This window comes from Schistosoma mansoni, chromosome 6 (genome assembly GCF_000237925.1).
Source record: "Schistosoma mansoni strain Puerto Rico chromosome 6, complete genome".
NCBI classification, from domain to species: domain Eukaryota; kingdom Metazoa; phylum Platyhelminthes; class Trematoda; order Strigeidida; family Schistosomatidae; genus Schistosoma; species Schistosoma mansoni.
In genome coordinates, this window is record NC_031500.1 from 13,701,520 (window position 1) to 13,724,255 (window position 22,736).

Here is a 22,736-nt window from a genome sequence, read left to right on the forward strand (position 1 = left end):
TGTACCTGCATCTCAGAGTTGATGTTCACTCAGTGGCCGAGTGGATAACGCGATGGCGTTTGAAGTGAGGGTACTGGGTTCGAGTCCCAGAGTGAACATCAACTCTGAGATCCAGGTACATCCAGCTGACGAGTCTCAAATAGGACGAAACGCGCATCCTGGATTCCACTGCTAGCCACTACCCATCTCTGCTTAGTAACTATCCATCTCTGCTTAGTAATGCGCATTATTTAAACAGAAATAAAAGGTGTTTAATAATTGTTTTCTCACATAAAATCCAATCATCATCAACGTCAGTGAATTCTCATGTATACTTTCGTGTTGTAGGTTATTGTACAAAATCAACTACTATATCAAAATCTGGATCTATTCAACAAATACCACATCCATATTGTCTTTCTTCAATTATTTCAACAAATTTAATTCTATCTGGAGTTAGTTTAACTGAATTAATGACATCATTAAATTGGAATTATCTTCTACGTTTATCGCATACAATCTTTGGTGATAATGGGACAGGACTATCATTATCATCGTCATCATCTAAATGTTTATCTGATAGTAATATAAATATAACAATTCTAAGTAATTGGCGTATAATTTGGTTACAGTTTGGTGCATTTCTATTAGAACATTTCATTGGTTTAATTTTGTCTAACAAGTATAGTTCATATAGTGATGAAAAACTACGACCGATCCCACCACCAATTGAATTAAATTTATTTGCACGTAAATGGCAAGATCGTTGTTTACCAGTAAGTATGATTGTTTTTATAATTGTTTAATTTAAATGATGATTAAACAATAATTAAGCCTGATAATTGGTCAGGGATTAATTATATTGAAGATAGTTAATGATCTATAATGGCTATAATCTTGTTCAGTCGTTTATTTTATTGAGATTAAGAACTGATCTAAGTTAGACAATGATAGGAAACCTGGAAGCACTGGATAGCCATTTCGTCTTGGTGTGGAAATGTTCAGTAGTGCGTATACATGACCTCATGGCGGGGAATCGAACCCGGAACCTTTGGTCTTGAGTGAGGATGCTTTATCTCAAGATTACCAAACCGGGATTAAATGGTGTAGAAGTCTAACTTCGATCAGTCCACACGACTGTCTTCCATTGTTTTCGGTGGGAAACTTCATCACATCTGACATGGTTAAACTCCACTGGTCATGACTTCTCACTAGAACCCTAGGAATTCCCTCTCGAAGCTAATCGCTAGTGAGCACATGGTAATTCTCAGTATGAGGTAGTGGAAATTGTCGAATTTTATTGAGATCACAAACTAGTCTAGGTTGAATGACTATCAAAAACCTGGAAGCACTGGTTGGCTATTTTGTCTTAGTATTGAGACTCCTCGACTGGTGATCTCGTTAAAATTGAACTATTTCTACAACGTCATACTAATAACCGTTTATTTGCTGAGTGAATTTTGATCATGTCTTCAGTGTTTCTATAGATGAGCGTGTAATTTGATTATAAGGAAGAACCCATTCTACTGAGGTAAGTGTTTGTCTTCTCATATTAACTTCTTCCTGAAGGGTCTGAGTCAATAATTCAAAGTTGTGAATAACCATCACTCAACCACACCACATCGTTGGTGTTGGGATGATCCTGCAAATTACTCGCAATAGATATGACAAGCTCAGGAAAACATTAAGAAGCATTTTATCCAATCAGCGTTTGATTAGAAGTTTTGCTAGAAATATCGCAAAAATGAAAATTCACATGTAGAGGTTCTGATTGGTTGATTACTACACTGCTACTTTGTTTAGTAGTATTCTAGAATTTTCAGTAAAACCCAAGGACTTTTAAAATACTATAAAAACCCTATATTTTCTGTACATAAATGAACCTTTGGAGTAAAGTGCTTCCCGCATATTTTGTGCCTTTTCTCTCGTGTTCAAGTCGCTGTGTAGTTCTAGCTTGGGGGTTACGAAACCAGCTTGGGATCCGAATATAGCGTTCAATCAGTAAGACGTATCAGTTGGATATCAACAATATTTTCTCCCATTTTGCCACTAGGAAATCCGTTCTTGAAACTCTAAAATCCTAATTTATAGCAATTCCTTTTTGTTGGGACAGCTCTAAATTGCACGACCAAACCTCCATAGGCTCTAAAGGAACCGAAGAAAACCCGTCCAGTTAGAACCTGATAGAGCCTCCTAGAATATCAGCGTGGCATGCTATAATCGGACAATTCCATAACTTGCCTCCTTACAGACTGGCTGGATCATAATAATGTTATAGCCGATACTAATTATTATAAATACCCATGTTTTCGTGTACATTTTTAACTCTTACCCAATAATCACTTCCCCTGCTTCTTTCGTTTTTTGCATTACAACTATCGAGTTTCTACAAGTCCGAGCAACGTTAGTTGTATACCTTATTCTGCCGTAACACTTGAAAAAAGACATAAAATAGTATACAGTCTGGAGTATGAGCAATAAAATGATAGTTACATGTATTTCTTTCTCATTTTGTATACCAATTACACAATTCCCATAGTTAAATATCCACTGGAAATTTTATAAATGCACATCACATTTTAGCATATTTGGGTGGACATTTGAAAATGGGAGACATTACACAATTTTTTTGTCATAGTTTGGAACTTATAAACATCCTTTACCCATAACGTTTTAAAAGATCGAACTAAAAATCTTCAGGTTTTGTTGTACTTAAACGATATCACTTAGTATTCAGTTACTGATTGAATTGTGTGATAACTTCATTTTGACTGGGGCTAAAATGTAGACCATTGAACTCCAATTGAATAATTCAAATGCTTCGTGGTATTTGCGAAACCCTAGGGCTCTGAATGTAAAATCCGGTGGTATTTCGGATATATACATGTTCATTAGGATGGAGCAATGGTATAGTAGATATCCTATCTCTCTCTGTTCTTTTTAGGAGACCATCTGGCATAGCTTGGAATTCAATCCGAAGCAGGTGGCTTTCTTAGAAGATCACTCTCCGAGCCTTTAATCTAAAAGTATAATCTACAAGACAGTAAAGCGATTTCAGGAGATATCCTATTGTAGCTGATAGTCAAAAATTGATTCATAAGCCATTTCTTTTCCTTAGAAACTTGGAGACCTATACACATCACTAGTTGGGAATCAAGGTTTCCTAACTCTCGTAGGTGCAGATACTTAGTATCTAACATTTTAGTTTGTAAGATGGTCTTCATCCATGCATTTTATTAAACATTTATTTTGTGGGTTTTTTTTGGTCGGTAAATCCAATTCATTTTCTTATTTGCTTTCATTTATCATCTTTTTCTTGTGCTCTACAGATTCGTTATGCTGCTCGAACATTATTACTTTCATGCCTTGATCAATTATCATTGGATGATCGAAAATTGTTAGTCACTTATTGGTCGGCTTTACTTCCACCATTCGCTCTTACTAATCAAAAACAACAACAATCACAACGTCAATTAATTCAACAAAACTCACTGGATTCCGCGAATCGTTTTAGTTATCAGATTATAGATATTTTAGCTCATAATAATCATACAGAAGAAAAAATTGTACGTAAGCAAAGTTTGCCATCAATGAATGGTTTAGACAAAAATGACAAATCCAATGAATTAAAGAATTTATCTAATAAAGATGCATTTGTACAGTTGAGTAGTACTACTATAATCTCTAATACTACTACTACTACTAATGATATTATTGATGATGAAGTCAATCAACAATTAATATCAGATAAACAACAAGGTACACCAAGTAAACAACAATTCTCAACAGATTCATTACCAAATCTAACTGAATCTGTCAGTTTGTCTAGTTTAACATCAAATCTTAATATGTCTATAGTATTGGATAGTTCATGGTGGATGACATTAAACGGTTATCGTATATCACCTAGAGAACATGCACGTCTTCAGGTAAGATACATTTCTGTTCTTCCCAAAATAAGGTAGTAACATCTATCTATGTGGTACGATGTTGTTGATTGTTTTGAATAATTTTTGAGTCTTTTTTCTCTTTGAACTGAGTTTTGTAGAGACTAGTTTTTTTTTCATTTGTAAATTGTATTTGTCACAGATTATTAATATCAGTTGATGTATTGTCATTAAAAGTTAGGAATCACATCACTGAGAAGTCAATCTCATACTAAGATAAAAGCAACTATCCACTACTCCCTGATTTTCAATGGTTCTACAATTGAGATCAACTTATGATGAATATATCCTTCAATTTTGGGTCTTTCTCGAATTAATACAATTCAGATCAGAAATGGTTAATTTACAACCTATAGGTCATATGTGTGGCAACTTGTCATTGGATTCTAATTCATGTCAGTCAAATTATTTTACAAGTATTCATAAAAGTGACAAAAAGTACAATATCAGAAGGGGTTTTGTGGAGATTTTAGTAATTTCTTATTTATAGAGTTGAGATCATGAATCAATTGAAGCTCATCATCTCAACTCTATAAATAAAAAATTACTAAAATCTCCACAAAACCCCTTCTGATAACGATCATGTGCTCACTAGTGACTGGCTCCATGAGGTATTTCCTGGAGTTCTAGTGAGAAGCAGTAACCAGTGGAATTCAACCAGGTCTGTTGTGAGATATCAACTGACTGATGAAATTGGTGAATGGTTGCTCAATTTCGTGAATTGGTTGAAGTTAGACATCAACACCGTTGGATGCCGGCCGGCTCAGTGGTCTATCGGTTAAGTGCTCTGGAGTGAGACTGGTAGGTCCTGGATTGGAATCTCGCGAGTGCGGGATCGTGGATGCGCACTGCTGAAGAGTCCCACAATAGGACGAGTTGGCCGTCCAGTGCTTCCAGGTTTTCCATGGTGTTCTAGCTTCAATTGACTCATGATCTTAACTCTATAAACAGTACAATAATTTGAAATTATTTTAAGTGAAATAACATTTTTACACTAAAATTGTTTCAAGACAACACAACGTATAGAATCAAGGTTAATTTATAGTTTGTAAGTAGATTAAAGAACTAAATTATGCTTATTTATTTCAATATGATTTTCTCAGACTTAGCTTCAATATTACGCAATATGATGTGCATAATTAATCGATAAATTACATCACACTAGTGGACAATTGCACATAGTTACAAGTCATCTTAAATTAATAAAGTGATATTGTTTGAATGTGGATTCCATCTAACTTATAATGAGTGTTCATATGGTCCATCTGTAAAATTGGATATTTCATGTATTTATTCCACTTTATGTGTCTTCCTGAGAAGGTACTAAGCGTATATATCATTCGTCCAATTAATGAGTAACTTTTTTTCATAGAGTTACAATTCATATTAAAAAAAACATGTAATTTGTTTTACGGACATTGTATCATCCAGATGATTAGAAATCTGTAAACGGATACCTGACTGAACATGGTCAATTCAGTCATAATTGGAGTTCAGAATCCTAACTCTCTGTCTATTATCTCTAACTTTCTCATCGCATAACGTCATCTAAGTGTCTCTGCATTACACATCATGTGATGCGTCATTTCGCCCTCCTTTTTTTAATACTTATTGTGTAAGTTTTCCATAGGTTATGCGTGTGAGTATTTTCTATTTTCATGAATTTAATTTTATTAGGCCTATCTTTTACAGAGAGATATACAAAAGTGTCAGGTATGCTGCTTTTGAGCGTGTGTGCGTGCGCGTGTACTTCATGTGTATTGCTCCTTTTCTTCTCTTTTATGTGCTCCTGCAATCTCTTTGTGCTTGTATGTTTGTGTGCCTTCATGTTCATCTCTGTGCACTTATGTGTATTCAGCTCTAATTGGCTAGCTGATTGATAGTTTATGTTCTCCTATCAGTTTATCCTATTTTTGCACTATAAAATCATGAAATCATATGCACAATTGGCTTTTGAACAATTACAGATGAGAAGAATAAGGAATATCCCTCTTTTTTGTTCATTTATGAATTCCTATCGGATTCTACACACAATTATGGATCTAAATTAGTGATAAAAGGGAGAATCGGAGATGTGGGTGTTTTTGTGGATTGTTGAATTTTATAATTTTCTTATATGGTTAGCATCACTAACTGATCTTAGTTAAACAACTATTGAAAACGAGGCATCACTGAATAGTTGTGTCATCCTAGTATACTATGCCTCAGTAATGTACACCTACAACCAGGGTCTTACATTTTCACGTCCAACTCAGGGGTTTAAATAGTTTAGCACTCGGAGTGAGACTTGACGGTTCTAGTTTGAATCCACTGTTGGATCGTGGGTGCACACTACTGAAGCATTGCACACTAGGATGAAACTGCTTTTCAATACATCCTGGTTTTCAAAGAATGTCTAACAACTAAGATCAGATCATGATGTATTTTTATTTATTTATTTATTTGAACACATAAATATTGGTACAAGGGGGCACTAGATATATATGTGCCAGATCATGATGTGAGTTGTTGAAAATGACCAAACGATTGTAAAGTAAATGAGTTGTTTTGAAAAAGTTTCGGAAATATGAATTGAAGATTGATAGTAAAACAAATTTGTACCATTAATACTGAAAGTGAAAAGATGTTCAAACGTTCAAAATAAGAAATAATCGCTTGTATTTTGAAAGTATGAAGAATATATAGAACTTAAAACAACTGTCAACTAACTTCAAAGTGAGAATCTTCAATACGAACGTCAAAACAGTCCTACTGTACGGAGCTGAAACGTGGGGAATTCTACATCCATCGTCAAGAAGGTACAACTATTTATAAACAGTTGTCTGTGCAAAATACTCAACATTCACTGGCCGGATACTATCAATAACAGAGTTTTATGGGAGAGGACAAACCAACTTCCAGTTGAAGAGGAAATTAGGAAAAGACGTTGGAAGTGGATAGGACATACATTAAGGAAATCACCAAACTGCATCATGAGGCAAGCCCTAACTTGGAATCCAAAAGGGAAGCGAAAAAGAGGAAGGCCAAAGAACACATTACGCTGGGAAATAGAAGCAGATGTGAAAAGGATGAATGTTAACTGAAAAGAACTGGAAAGGATTGCCCAAGACAGGTTTGAATGGAGAATACTGGTGGGTGGCCTATGCTCTTCAACGAGGGGTAACAGGCGTAAGTTATTTTTACACTGTGAAAACAAAAAATAATTTTTCATTTAAATTTTAAACGTTTTGAGCACTATAAAAAGGTATTTTCATTGTTAATTTTACGTGATTTAAGAACCAAATGTTATACATTTTTGAAATTATATCCACTCTCCATCGAAGAGATTACACTGATTGACATTATATTTTAACTAACAATTCAACTGATATTCGTGGGATGGTGGGCGCTCATTGATGAGGAGTCCTATACTAGAACGAAATGGCCGTTCAGTGCTTCCAGATTTTCAATGGTGTTCTAGCGTACATCGACCCGTGAATCCAACTGAGAAAATACTACAATCTCCACAAGTCACCATACTCATAATATCCTGATATATTTAATAACAAGACAATACAAAACTACGAATAAAAATTATGCCTATTACATGAACAAATGACCATCTGAACTTAGGAGTAGACACGGGGTTTGAGGTAGAATATTGAACATCAACACTGGGATTCAGTTATAATTAACTAAAAAGTCCCAAATAAGCTGAAATGGACATCCTAAATTGCATTACTAGCTACAATTCAAATATACAGTCATTTTCATTGTCAAATTTTGTTTTTATGCTTTTCATATAATTGTGTTTATCGGTTTCTTATTCTCATAAATCATTACATTACAACATTTTGAACTGGTATTCACAAATTTCATCCATTCATTCTATAACAACTATTTGTATAGCTCATCAAGTTTGATCGAATAGTGTGTTCTTGTTTATTTACACCTACTTATTAACCAACCTACCTCAAAAAACCACACCATAATCTCTCTCTCTAGCGTATACCTGTGCTATATAGTTCATTGTGACGCTGAACTTTAGTCAATCTATCCTAACTTTTTTTGATATTCTCTAATCGATTTATTGATTCCAAGTGATAAAAATAGTAGTATTGGGTGGTAATAACACTACAATCTACAAAATCCATTCCAATTAAATTTACATGTTTAACACATTTAACTTGCCATCCTATTAATGAGTACGTAAGCAAATACGATTGTGCGCCTTTTTCTTAATAGTTTGGTAAATAGTCTCAAAGTTGAATCTGTTTAAATATCTTAATTGGATTTGCAACGCATTAATTGATCGACTCGATGATTAGTTGAAAAATATCTAAGTAATACTACTTAAAGTTTATTTCAGTAGTGTGTATTTATCTACTGATTTGTTTCGGCTCTCATTTTGAATTTTATGGTTTTATTATTGTTACGGTAGTCTGGTTGTTTTATTTAGTTATAGAATATGTTACTGTTGGATTTGTTGTATAAGATTTTAAATTGATATATGCCTCATTGTACTTGAGCTGTGATTCAGTTGATTACGTAATACATTAATAATTGTTGTACTCATTCACCAACACCTAGTCTAAGTGAGTTATACAATGCATCAGTTTTATTCGGCTATTGTCTTCATTTCTGTTTTTAATAATCTATTTTCAACTATTTCAATGGCACAGCTGATTGGTGAAACTATTGGGACAATTGTTGTCTTCATCTAAATGGATAATTTCTTTGTGGAATGAATATGTAAATCTCGACTACACTGATCTTAGAAAATAGAATCATTGTGTCTCCAATCACATCTACATATATTGTGTTTCAATAGAATTTTGTGGTTTATGTTATATAATAGATTAAATACCATCCAAGATGAAAAAACGTGGTCACTCAGCAAGAAATTGTTCTTTATTTCTATGAGTTATTGTCGAGTTGCCATCAAGTACTTGCCTCGTTTATATGGTAGTTAATTATAAAGAGATCAGTATAATTTTCCGATATTTCTTGTCACAGATTTGTTAACCGGTTGAATCGTCCTCAACTATTGGAAACCTGTTTCTGTCGAGTTTTCATAGATACTTCACAGTGCATATCTGTGATTGTTAGATTCGGAATCGAACTTTGTTCTTTGCTATTCCAATTATTTACCGTATAGCTGAAAAACCAAGACTGTTTTTGAATTAATGTATTTGTTATATTATTAATAGATACATTAGTGGTTCATTAAATTCTATTTTGATCAAATACACACTCACCAGTTCATGTATTCTTAATTACTATTTCCAAAGCTTGATATCCCTTTAAAATTTCGTTCATTGTTCCTTTTGTCTATTGATTTCCAATGGTATCCATCCTCTTGAACACGAGCTACTAATTGTTTGTCGAGTTTATAGACATTTTCGTATTTAGTTTCCTTGTGTAGTAACTGATCTACCTATCTGTAGGTATTTCAACTAGTATGTTTTACAAATGAAGTTTTACGGCCTATGGTTACACCTTAGTAGTAGTGTTTGTCTTAATTATTCAATGTATTCTTTTTCTTCCAAATTTTTAATTGTTTACATATAACAGGGGGTTAAACTAATTATAAACCTTATTGTTTGTTTGTTTTCAATGTAATTTACAAGGCTATAGCTATTATACTAATGGGCGTAATTGGTGTACGTTTTGGTTCATCCACTAAACGACGTCATCCAGCTGTTGTTGTACGTGACTTGATCACTCAGCCATTAGTTATGACTAAGAATCGAACATATGAAGTAATGAATTATTCTAATTGCGGTTTGGCATCACCATGTTTCGCTGCACCTGATAATGATGATAACAATGATAGAGAAAAGTCAGAAATGACCAAAATAGCGGCAATGCAAGTTCCATTTAATCAATCAGAAGAAGTTCCATTATCTGTGCAAAAATTCTCACAATATTCAAGTAATCAATCATCTGAGATACAAGATGGTTTCGGATTGGATAATAATTATCTTGCTAGATCCACTTATCAGTGTTTATCAGCTTTATTGTTTAATGGAGGTATGTGTATGAACTTTGTGTGTGTTTTTGTTTTCTATTTAAAATAAAAGTTTATAAATTGGACTTCTTACCTTGGTATTCGCACAGTTTGGCGCTTAACCACTGCTTATGTCGTCGCACACAGTTTTCTCTCTCTGTGTTGATGTGTTCTGACAACTTGAGGTGGCGTTTTGTTGTCACTGCAGAATATACTTGTACTCAATTTTTATCTAAAAAGAAACAACTTTCATGCAGAATGTAACATTTACATATCAATGATTGGTATGACCTTTCATATGGTGTGTTTTGTTATTCTAACTCAATTAGAAACTTTACAGTGATTTTGGTATTTTGGATTAGATCACATAAAAGTATCTCAATGTAATTCTCCGTTTAGATATATTTGATATTTACAATGTTGGATTTTCTGTGTTAGCGGATTATAAATTGGATTAAAACATGTTTCGTAAAAAATTGTGTTGGGGCACGCCAATCGTCTATTTCTTAAATTATCAACGCTAGCGGAAACTTGGAGAAGATTCTCAAATCTTCTTATCTAAAAATCATGAACATGTTAACGTTTTTCTTGTTGTGATTCCTACTTTCATCCAACCTTATTATTCGAAACATAATTACGTTCCTGTTCAACTGTGTTCTGATATGGGGACTTGTCGAGTAAAGTAGTGTCCGAAAATACTGAGAAATAAGTGTAGCTGGGATGTAACAAAAGAAAATGATTACATACTGATAGTTTCGGAACCGAACAAGTTTGGTGATTATGAATTATATTTGCTAATGACGAATGACTGAGATTCTCTTAATACTATCAGGAACTGATGCAAACTCGATAGTGTTACCACTGACACACACGGAACACCAACAATAATCCTAAAACAATAGAATATAAATATAAAGGTAAGAGTGCAGAAAGAGCCTGACATTAAATAAAGACGAAATTGAGGTAGAATAATTCTGTGTATATAGCAACAAAATATGGCCTTGGCACACAAAAAGAACTAAAAGTGATGGCAATCGGTTGCAGTTCTTTAGGGTAAGCGAACTAGAAGAACCGTACTCCTATTTATCACTAACCGAAAGAAACTAGCATTTATTTAAAAACATTAGATAACCTGTAGTCTTCCTAACAAGATTTCTTATATATCCAAACTTTGATTAGCTTTTCGTGATGTACTATGTGATTATTTTGATCGGTTGTGAATAAATTTTGATTTTAATTATTTGAGACACTGCTTTAACTGAATAAACACTTAATGTGAGCAAAATATCTAGCTGTTTTAACATCGGTTGATAAAACGATGTATTTTCATTTAAAAATCAAGTGTTTCAATGCAGTTCCCACTGTAAACTCACTTTGAGAGCTGTCAGAGTAGCTTATGCGTACTTGCAACTTAAGTTATTTTGGACGGTTGTCGGATTCTGATCCTGATATATGCGCTTTTTATACATGGACTCAATCCGCTACTTGATTCAGAATGAAAGGTTTGCAATTAGCCTGTAGGTGGGTTGTTTTCGAATTAGTGTAAAAGAAGAAACCATGCATAAATGTGAGTAATAAGCATTTCAATTACCCAAGATATGAATTCGAAAGAGAAAAATGAAAGAAAACATCTATGGTTTAATATTAAGGGACTTTGAGTATCTGGGAAAGAACCATGAACCCTAGGTTTCTTGATAACGTCTTTAACTACGACATTATGCAATGATGTGGTATTGGTGATGGAGTATTGATTCCCTCTGGATTTCAGGTACATCTTAATCTGACGTGTCGAGTAACAGAAAATTTACTCCTACACCTTCTTACCAATTATCTCCGGGTGTCTAAAAAGCGCACAATGCTGAATCGCATAGTCTAGTAACTATATTGAAATTTAGTCGATATAATTCCAACAATAATCTAAAGTAAACAGCCATAACATTGGTTGATACTCAATGATCATCCAATTTTGTAAAAACACGGCTCGACTACTCAGTAAACGCATTTGATGCACTTATATTGATTAATAAACACATTTTACATTCGTTTATAACGCTTCAATATGATCTTCAAATAATTAGAAGGGGATTTGTGGAGATTTCAGTGTATTTTAAAGTTGTGGTCTATCGGTTAAGGGCTCTGGCTCGTAACTGGTAGGTCCTGGGTTCGAATCTCGCGACTGCGGGATCGTGGGTGCGCACTGCTGAGGAGTCCCATGATAGGACGAAACGGCCATCCAGTGCTTCCAGGTTTTCGATGGTGGTCTAGCTTCAATTGACTCATGACTTCAACTTCAAATAATTCTTCATTGAAACTTGGAATATTATGGTTTAAGCAGAGCTGAATTCAAGACGTGCTTTTCGTCCTATTCGCGACCCGTTATCTCGATATACCTGCATACTAGAGTTGATGTTCACTCAGTTGTTTCGATCATCAACATTCGGTTGTAGGTACACCCAACTGACGAGTTCCAAATAGTACACATACGAGTCCTGGATTTCACTGTAAGCTACCATTCAACTCTGTCTAAAATGCTTGTGACTTAACGGCAATATCGAGGTAAGCCACACAGGATCCACATATTTCAAAAGAGGCTGATTATTTGCAGTCCTTAAGATCAATGGGAAGATTTAAGCAAACATTATATAGGAATATAATGAATATAAACAACTGAAATGCTATTTTTGATCCGACTTTGGGCTCAGTCGCGGTACACGTTCACTACTATTCCATATCGAATCAAACCACGGACCACTTATATGTATCACGGTGTACAATTTACTTCTAGACTATTGAGCGAGAAACCAGAGACTTAAATCTCCATACTTCTAGATTAGGCAACTATCCCGTTCTACTTGATTTTCAATGACTCTCTAAGTGATATCAGTGTGGACCAAAAACTGTCTAAAAGTCTTGTATTCATTTATTGATTTATCGTATACTTACCTTGTTAGATAGTTTGGAATCTTGACATTAATCCATATAGGTTAAACTAATTACACCATATCAGCACAGAGTGATGAAATTTTGAACACATTATTACCATTTTTTCTATTCGATTTATTCTTTCTTTTTCTTTGTAATACTATCTTCCAGGCTATCCAGTTTTATTGCCTACTGACATTAATAATCCTGAAATTGATTGGAATAAATTCCATGAGCAAATTGTTGGCAGTCGTTCCGAAGTATTACCTGTACATGCAGCCAATGCCTTGATCACATTATTAACATCGAATATGAACAGTACATTGAGACGAGCTGCAATTGATTTATTAGGTCGTGGTTTTCCTGTCTGGGAACCGTATGTTGATGTTGGGCATGTGATCAATGTTTTACTCCTGTTAGCTGCAGATGCTGAAATGTTGTTATCAAGGTAAGTAATTCCATGGATTTCTCGAAATAATTAGTGTTTTTTACGATAAACATTGTGACTTGTCAAGAGATGATGTAACTACTTTGTGATGCGCTATTCTGACCCACTTGTCTCGTAAATTTATAGATACATGGGATTTTGTGTTATTTAATTTGGTGCTACTGATATTTTCTAAGTAGCATGAAAGTATTTTATAATGATATATGTAGTTATTTATGCTTACAAGTACACAGTTAAGGTGTCGGGCTCATTACTTTACAATGTGCGTTTTTGCTCAAGAAGAAATCTACACACTTTCTCGTTGAGTATGAGGCAGTTACTTACCGAAGATGGCCGCTTAATATCGTGGATTGATTGCAGTTTTTTCTGCTATAAGTAGGAGATGAGCTTAAAACCTACTAGGGAAAACGTGATGGTATACGATCCAAATACTCTGATTGTTCTGGTTTATGAATAATACTCTGTATTTAAGTAAGCCTTGACCAATATCTTCTTTTAAATGCTTGTTTGTTTATATATGTGTTGTTCTAATGTAAACAATGTAAATTTTTTAATAGTTACTCTTACAAGTACATTCTCTTTCTATCCTGGTCGACAGTGGTCATCACTTTTCATAGTATTATTGTTATATAATTTTTATACTAAACTTATCATTAAACGTTAATTGTATTTTAATTTTGGTCTATTTTTGTTTTTATTGTGAAGTAATAAGTCCTGTCAACTTATCTCAGATCGTGTTGATTTAGCACGTACAGCGCGTGAAGCTTTATGGGCTATTGGATTTGCACGACCGAAATTGATTACTCTGGCATTATCACTTGAAGTTCGACGATTTGGTGCTCAAATCAATGCAGCCGCTTCAGCAATAACATCTAACTCTGGTCGATCATCAATTTCAACATCATCTCCGTCGAATTCAAATCATATTCAATCATCATGGAGTTTAACAAAATCGCTCTCAAAAGATTCTGATAATCATCATCTAGTCACTATGTCACGTCGTGATTCAATAACAATTGGAAATGAGTTTCAATCTTCAACTGCTTCATCGAACATGGTAGTTATGATGACTAATCCAATTGTAGCTACACCTGTCTTCAGCTCTAATGCTGGTGTCAGTGGTAGTAATACTGGAACAAATTCAAATCGATCTGCTACCACTGGATATGGAGGTAAATCTGTTTGCTTATTTTGACTCTCACTTATCTAACAATTTTTTATTCCGTATGACTGTCATGTACTTGAATAGCTTTTCGAAACGAAATTTTTTGGTTTGTAATCGTCTGAAAAATCTAGATAATGATCTTGTAAATACACATTAGATCATTTGTTTTTGGGAAAATTAAACATCAATGCTGTTGGTAACTTTACTACTTTTTGATTTTCCATGAAAATGTTTTCTCGATGTGCCATTTGGTTGTGGCAATTTGAACCAATGTACAAATGTCCCAGATTCCGCGTCGCTTTGGACTGACTGATTGGCCGATTGCATTGAATTTGAACTAATACAAACAGTTGATAATTTTATAAAATAGATGAAAAGTGGCTTGCAGTGAATCTAGGTACATCCAGTTGCTAAGCCCCAAATATAGCGTAGGTCACAAAAAACACTAAATAGCTGTTTTATCCATTTTCGTAGAGTTTCTCATCAGTGTGTACCTACAAACCACCCTCTATCAGGTATCAAACCAAAAGCTTTTAGCTTTCTTGTCAAGCTCACGTCACTTTACCACTTAGCTTAAAAAAAAAACCAATACTAAGGTAAACTCAATGAGTGACCTTTTACTGTATATGGTTCAAAAAACTACAATCAAAGACACCACAGTAGTTAGCATTATGTATCGAAAGGAATAAACATTAATCAGATGTCGATTCTTGATCTTTGATTCGTACTAAGTTTAAACATGTGTCGTAATTTTGGTGTAATCACAATTCAAGAATCATGATTAAATGATTTACAAGATGATTACCCAGTATCAAGATTTCAATCTTTATTTTCAGGATCGATCAAGCAAAATGAAAAGGGGACTTGTTGAAATACTTTGTACTCTCCAGTTACTCCGGTTTGAGCTATCGGATAGTATCACTAACTCCTCATAATTAGTGCGTAACTCAAAGCCAAGTACACGAATTTGCATCTGGTAAATGACTTACTGTACTGATTATAAAGTGCAAGCTTCCAAATTTTTGACAATTCACATAAATTTATTGCAATGTTTTCTCTTAATGTAGGTACAGACTCTTCAGTGTTGTCTAATCAACAATGTCCGCCAATGTTTAAAGCTCGCGAAGAAGTATTACGTTTATTTGAACAACTTTGTATTCGACGACCAAATGATATTAAGGATGTATTACCGGAAGTTGTTGAAGTGATCTTAGCTTGTTCTGATCGTACACGTTTAAAAGAACGTGGACTAGATTATATATTTCCTGCGCTAACACCGTAAGTGCTAAATTGTTGAATCGTTTGGAAAATAATAATTTCTTTCTTCAATTATTGTGAAAAATTGAGTTACTGTTTATAGAATCGGCGATTTATTTTATCACCGACAACGTATTTAGCAATTTATTTTGCACTATATCAGGGTTCTGTTAGTGGTACAACAATGAGATGTGATACAGATTAATTTCGTAAGAAAACAGCTCGTTAATCACTTGGTTGAACTTGATTTTTGGTTAGGATATCACAGTCATTAACAGAGGACCTCTGTTCCCTCAATGTTACAAAGAGGGTTTCTTACTGGTTACCTCCAATCACCTTAGTCATTATCGTTGCTGAATGAACTATAAAATGTGGATTATTATGAGATCTTGGATGAATGATCTAAAGCTGGCTTGTTGATTGTCCTGGGCTTTGATTTAAACCTCATATTGAGTTATTGTTTACAGGTTTTTACAGCATGAAAACAGGGATTTTTCATAATCAACTACAATTATTATGACCAATGGTTACAGATGTTGCATGATATTGTACAAAATCAGTCACATTGGCTCAGATTCATACACTATTTGTTTGTTCTTAGATCTTGGATTTCTATACTATCTCATACTTTTTGTTCCATAAATTCATTCAGTTGCAAATACACACTGCTGAATATTGTTAGACTAGGATGAAACAGTTATCTAGTACTTCGGGGTTTTTAGTGGTTCATGTAAGTAAAGTCGATGCATACACGAATAAATTAAGCCAGTAAAACCTACTAAGAATCACCAATCGTGCTCAATGCTATTAGAATAAAATAGTTTACCGCTTATAGAATATTTTTTAAAAATCTACTTCTACATGAAGTAGACGTTAGTGTTGTCCGGAGAGAAAATAAAAGATTTTGAATTGGTCTATCTACTTCAGTAAATGTAACGTATTTAAAGCATTCACCTGATCTGTGTAACTTTACTTTGCCGAAATTGAAATCTGCGTTCCTTTGAGTGTGTTTTGTCAACAATTGCTTCGCGGTTTTACTCTTATTATTATAATTGTAGTGAACGAACACTCACATGGAGACGACTATTTCATTGTTTAGTGCAAAATCACAGTGTCTTTGTAAATTATGAAGACCATACATTAAATACTTCATATGCACATCTTCCACCAATTATCTCCTACAAACTTCATCGTTCCTTCCTTTCTGATTTTATTGAAATTACTCTCTGTTTACATTCCTATTCTCTTCAATTCGACCTTCTCAATCTTCTTCTGTCAAGCATTCCACTTCTGATTGATGTGATATACTACTTATGTCTGTCGACATAAGTAGCTGACACCACATTGATGTGTTATTGTTTATTTTTCTCTCTCTCTACTTTTTCTCACTTTCTTTTCTATTTTAGTTTCCATGCATATTCAAGTCATACACGTTTACAAAAAGCATGTACAGGCGGTGTTAATGGTTCTTTAACATTTTATGATTTTAAAATTGGACGATATTTCGTAAGTTTTGTTAGAGTCATGCTGATATTCGTATAATTTCATTTCATGAGGTAATAATGATAAAAATCAGTTAATATTCAAGTTTTGTAGAGTTTGTTTATGACTTCCAACTGAAAGTATTCACTGCGGTAAGTTTTAATAGTGTTGGAATTAACAAACAATTCTACAGAACTGATAAAAAAGTGATTAAAGTAGGAATGAACACTTTACAGTAGAAAGAAATTTTTTCTACTGAAGAACATTTTGATTCATTCTTCTTACATAATGATCGGAACAACCTTATTGGATAGTTTTTGAACCAATCCGCATAAATTATTTCATTTCTTTTCCATTGTAGTTATCTATTACTATGAATTGTATATAAGGAGTTATATTTTTCTCAAGTATTGACTTATCATAGTTATTGGTGATGTAGTATGGTCTACTTATATCCATATAAGTAGTATGTGGTGATTGTTGGAGATAGAATGTATTTTGGCAGAAGACCGATAAGGAAAGAACTAAAATGAAGCGCAATTGGTAGGAAAATGCATGAACAATGGAATTAGAGAAGATGAACTGATATTTACAGAAGGAACAGTGAAGATTGAGACAATTGTTTGTTATTTTGCATATTAACTGTTTGCTGTATGGTTAACAGTATTTAGTGAAATAGTCTGTAATTTGTGCTTAAATACATTCGGTTGTTCCAACCGGTGTTTTGTTCACTACAGTGAGGTTTTAACTTGTGTGATATCCCTTCATTAAGTTAAACATATGGGTAACAATCATACGTTTATTGATTCGTATATTAGCAATTTAAATCCTCTCATTTATGTCAGGATCATAATTAATTCTTTATATGATGTTGTACATAGTGGTTTTTCGTGCAAGATTTGTCTAGCCGCTTTTCAGTTTTTAATGTATGTGGTTATAACCAATTTCGGACTATCCTTTGTTCATGTACTGGATGGGTGTTGTTTATAAGAATGTGATTTTCACTGTACTTTCATTCCGAACATCTAAGGGTATCTATATCTGTCTACTGTGAACATATCAATGTAGCATATCTCAATGTGTTAGCTACTAAACAAACGTCGGGTGAGAATTTGGGCTTAAAATTTAAATCTTAAGTAAGAATGACATTTTTAAACAATACTCGCCAACTCAATGAGCGGAAAAATCGACGAAAATGTTGGATACGACACATTTATTGAACATTGGGAAGGATAATGGATAACCTCACACGCTTTTTCTTTTGTGAAACAAAAAAAGGTGTTACTTGTATAGATTACTAAGCTTATTATATTATTATCATTGAACATTTAGGTAACAATGGGGCATAAAGGTCCTGTCACTGCTATTTGTTTTAATTTTGATGGTCGACAAGTAGCAACTTATTCATTGGCTGAAAGTACACTACGTATATGGCAGGTAATTTTTTTTGTTTCATCTTATTGTTTCTGGCTTCTTTTCAATGATTTTTTTTCACATTTCTGCCTGAAATCTAATGAAATTTTGAAACAAATTCTATAATGAGTATCATTGTTAGTTGTAATACCGTTTTATAAAAGCAGAGAATATTTCATAGTTAATTATTTGAAGTTGGAGATGTCTACTACTGAGTTCCAACTACATTGTTCAAAGACATCGTCGTCAATATAAAACTTTTGTTCTTTTCCCTGTCTTTAGTGTTTTTGAGTATGCACTGATGCGATAATTAAAAAAACTATGAATCTACATCTATCTTACTTAAAAATCGATAATTGCCTTGTTATGTCTGAAGCGGTTTCGAATTCACTTAGTCAGCGAACGGAACAAAGACTTGTAACCAAAGACTAATAAGCTAGCTATTCTGACGCTTCCCAGACCCAGCTAACTAGAGTAAGAAGTCCAAGTTGGAACTAGGGAAGATATATTCCGTAAGCAACTAGAAGCACAGCAATCACAATAGGTAGAAATCAAACGTATATATACAGCATAAAATTGTCCTTGGGAAGCATTACAAAATAGCACACTAAAAGATACAACGGACCAATAGCGTTTTAAAAAATTTTCCAAGTGGGAAATATGATTCGACGGTGAATTGAGCACTTTTGGCGCGAAAACAAAGAAATTCAAATTTTCAAAATAAAATTACAAAAATAAGTCACTTACCAAGTGAGTTCTGGGGATTTAGCATCCTCAACATGCCTTGACATAGCGTGCATTATCTCTAACAAGTCATTGGATTATATACATCAGTTATATTACTAAAATACATTATAAATAAGAAATAACGGTTTGTACATAACTGACACAAAACAATATAGTGGGTGGATAATTAACAATAATTGAGAAACGGTGAAACAAATAACATCAGTTAACTACTGATAAGTCTACGATTTGAACACTTATTACTGGCTTCATAGATGTTTCCTATAATCATTGACTATTTCTGCACTTCAGTTTGAACAGTGGGGAAAAGGTGTGAAATGTAAGTAAGCACTTTAGTTTAAGGTTAGTTTTTATTATGTATAAAAATCGAGTGTATTTCTAAAGTTTCACATAACCTTGATGTTATAGAACTTTCTGGAGACACTGAACATAGTAACAGTATAGTTAACCATCTAATTGAAATATGACATGGGGTTCTTGATTTTTCTGTATTTTTAATGTTTGAATTAAATACTGACTGAATAAAACATTTGCTGATGTTTTCTGACCTTGTAGAGACTTTTCCGAGTGATATTGTTGAATTCTCGAACATTGAGTGAAATGAAAGTTAACAATAAGAGTTGTATAGGAGAATACCATAGTCCTCAAGTGTATAATAATTACCTAGTTAAAACGTATCAGTCTATCAAACATAAAGTAAGACCTGTCATATATGTACATCAGTTGAAGTTGCCATAGTTTATTAGAACAACGAGAGAAAATTGTCTGTATGAATGTCAGGAAAGTAGAGGGAGTAAAGATATTAGTGGTTGAATATATGATCCTTGAAATTATAAACAAGTGGAATACAAAAAGATTTATGGGAAATTTAGAAATGTAGAATCTAAGAAAGACAAAGAGTAAATACACTTGTGTCATTGCAAACAATTTTGAACCATGTTACCCAAAAGTCTCTAAACATTAATTACGATAACAACGTGAATGACAACCAGGAAGTATTCACTTACTTAAATGGCTCAGTCCAATAGCTGGTATTCTTGTGGAATGATTCCATGTGTTGGTGTGGCTGCCCCTGACTTTCTTCCAGCCTACTTGTACACCAGCCATAATCGCCCGTCGAGGTTATCAATGAATGAACGTACGTAATATATATCTTAATCATCTCATTTTGTAGAAATTCACTGCTTCATCAATGGAATTGCCATCCTTTCCTACTACCCTATTCCTAACCTAGGAATTTCTTGATCATTGGTCCCTGTGATAAAATGCCAGTAACCTCCGAATATCCTCTCTCTTTAAAGAAGATAATTTTTTAAGTAGAACGAAAGGAATTGTTGAACACTAAACTCATCCTTTATATTAGCCGACGAATATCTCTCACTCACTCATACATAATTCTTTATTTACTGCATTTTTTTTAAATAGCTACATACAACTGGATTTTTTGGTATGGGTGGACAACAAGTTAAACCATTATCTATTCATCCTGTACCACCATTAATTCCTCCTCCTCCTCCATCTTCCACTTCATCATTATCACGTAATGAGTTTATTAATAATAATGACATGAATAAAAATCAATCTACACTACCAGATCGTTTAGAAGTATGGATTGATTGGCCAGAATCTCGTGTTTTGCATTTGGTTACAAATATTGGTATTAGACGACGTATTGCATTATGAAAATAACAAATAAACAAATATTTATCTATTTATCTATTTCATTTACTTGTTTATGCTTCTTCTTTCACTTCTGATTCTTTTATTGTTTATCATTACCATTATGTTATCATTATTACGTTTGTTATTGTTGTTATAATAATGATTACAATAATCAAGCGCATTACAGTTAATATCAGACATTTGCTTTTAAAAGAAAAAGCAAGTTGATAAATCAGAGAATCTGACATCATTGCACACATACACATACACACACAATACTCCTGCATTCCTTGTTATCAGAATAAAATTGGGAACTAGAAATAGAGAGTGAGAGAGAGTATGTATCCTGTTGATTTTCTGTTATTATGATCATTATAATTGTTATTATGAATTACACAATTTATAATTGGAAATTATACATTCCTCTTATGCATTATTATTATTATCATCACAATCATCACTAATTTATACACACTATAACCACATCTATTCATGTAGAGTATAAAAATGTAGGTGATGTACAATTATCTGATTTATGAATGATTCATTTATGTTGAAGAAGAAGAAAAAACTTGTTTGTTCATTTGTTTCAACATCTTTTAACTGTAATTATTTGTCTCTTCATTCTTGATAGGCGTGAATTCCTATATTTTATCGAATCAACAAATTAACAGACCTATCCCCCCCACCCATCACACTTTTTTTATCATTTATTTTGCATACTACTTACAAAATTGTTAGTAGTTTATCTTGAAAATAATAAGTTAACAGTGATATTAATGAATGTTATTTACCTATTGACATACTTCTATGTTTGATTAGTGTGTTTAGCTAAATCTTTCTGTTCTTCTTTTTGTTTCTTAGTTTATAAAATTCTCTAATGCATCTTGTTTTTCTCATCACTAGCTTGTATCTACCAAAAAAGAAAGAAATAATAGTGGAGACAATGTCAACGATAATAATGGTTCCATTAGAAGTTAACTCGTTTTTTTCTTAGAAAAAAAATCTTCGAGTTGAACTTTTTCTGTGATTGTTAAACCTATTTTCATTATCCAAGTTACACCAGTAAATGTGCAGTAATAGCAGGTCTGTGATTAATCCGATTTCACTATTTATGTTATTTGATTTGTTTTTCTTCTTTCTTTTCGATTGACTTTTGTAGTCAAATGTATACATGGCTTTGTTTTGTGTGTACTTATCTCTCCTTTTCTCCTTTTGTTTGACTTCATTGTCATTCCTTGTTCTTACTTATTAATAGAATTCTATACAAAAAAATGAAAGAAACATTTGTATTTATCCCATGTCTTGTGTGTGTATCTTTTATTTCACATGTTTATTTACATTTGCCAACATTTTTTTATATTTATGACAACGCAAAGAATAACTAGTTGTTTCGTTCTTCTTCTTCTTCTTTGAGTTTGTTCTTGTTATATTACGTTTTTGATCCCTTCTGCCTTTTTCTCCTGATTGACTTAATTGTGGTTTTGAGTTATTCAGGAATATATATATATACATGAAATATACTCAAGAAATATATAACTGACAGTTAATGTGTTTCCTCTTTAATCTTTTTTTATGTTGTTAACAAATATCAGTTATTTACTGTCAATACAAAAGGAGCGATGTATCAACGATCAAGGCGTTCAACTTACAACCACCCACTCTCACGTTCGAACCATGCTCTACTTACTTCGGTTTAAGCGACAAAACAGTATCATTAGTTCT

General features: G+C 33.3%; 1 protein-coding gene across 1 annotated transcript in view; it reads left to right on the forward strand.

The window, feature by feature from the left end:
* Nucleotides 1–21,032, forward strand: part of Smp_156160 (hypothetical protein) — a gene marked incomplete at its 3' end in the record, with an annotated part of 81,425 nt that extends 60,393 nt beyond the window's left edge. The window contains exons 12-22 of the mRNA XM_018798333.1: nt 328–755; nt 3,309–3,549; nt 3,727–3,908; nt 5,619–5,639; nt 9,536–9,938; nt 13,009–13,285; nt 13,991–14,457; nt 14,607–14,646; nt 17,114–17,213; nt 18,522–18,626; nt 20,775–21,032. Of these exons, the coding sequence (XP_018653285.1) occupies nt 328–755; nt 3,309–3,549; nt 3,727–3,908; nt 5,619–5,639; nt 9,536–9,938; nt 13,009–13,285; nt 13,991–14,457; nt 14,607–14,646; nt 17,114–17,213; nt 18,522–18,626; nt 20,775–21,032 (2,522 nt within the window). The remainder of the gene's footprint in view (nt 1–327; nt 756–3,308; nt 3,550–3,726; nt 3,909–5,618; nt 5,640–9,535; nt 9,939–13,008; nt 13,286–13,990; nt 14,458–14,606; nt 14,647–17,113; nt 17,214–18,521; nt 18,627–20,774) is intronic.
* Nucleotides 21,033–22,736: the final 1,704 nt, after the last annotated feature.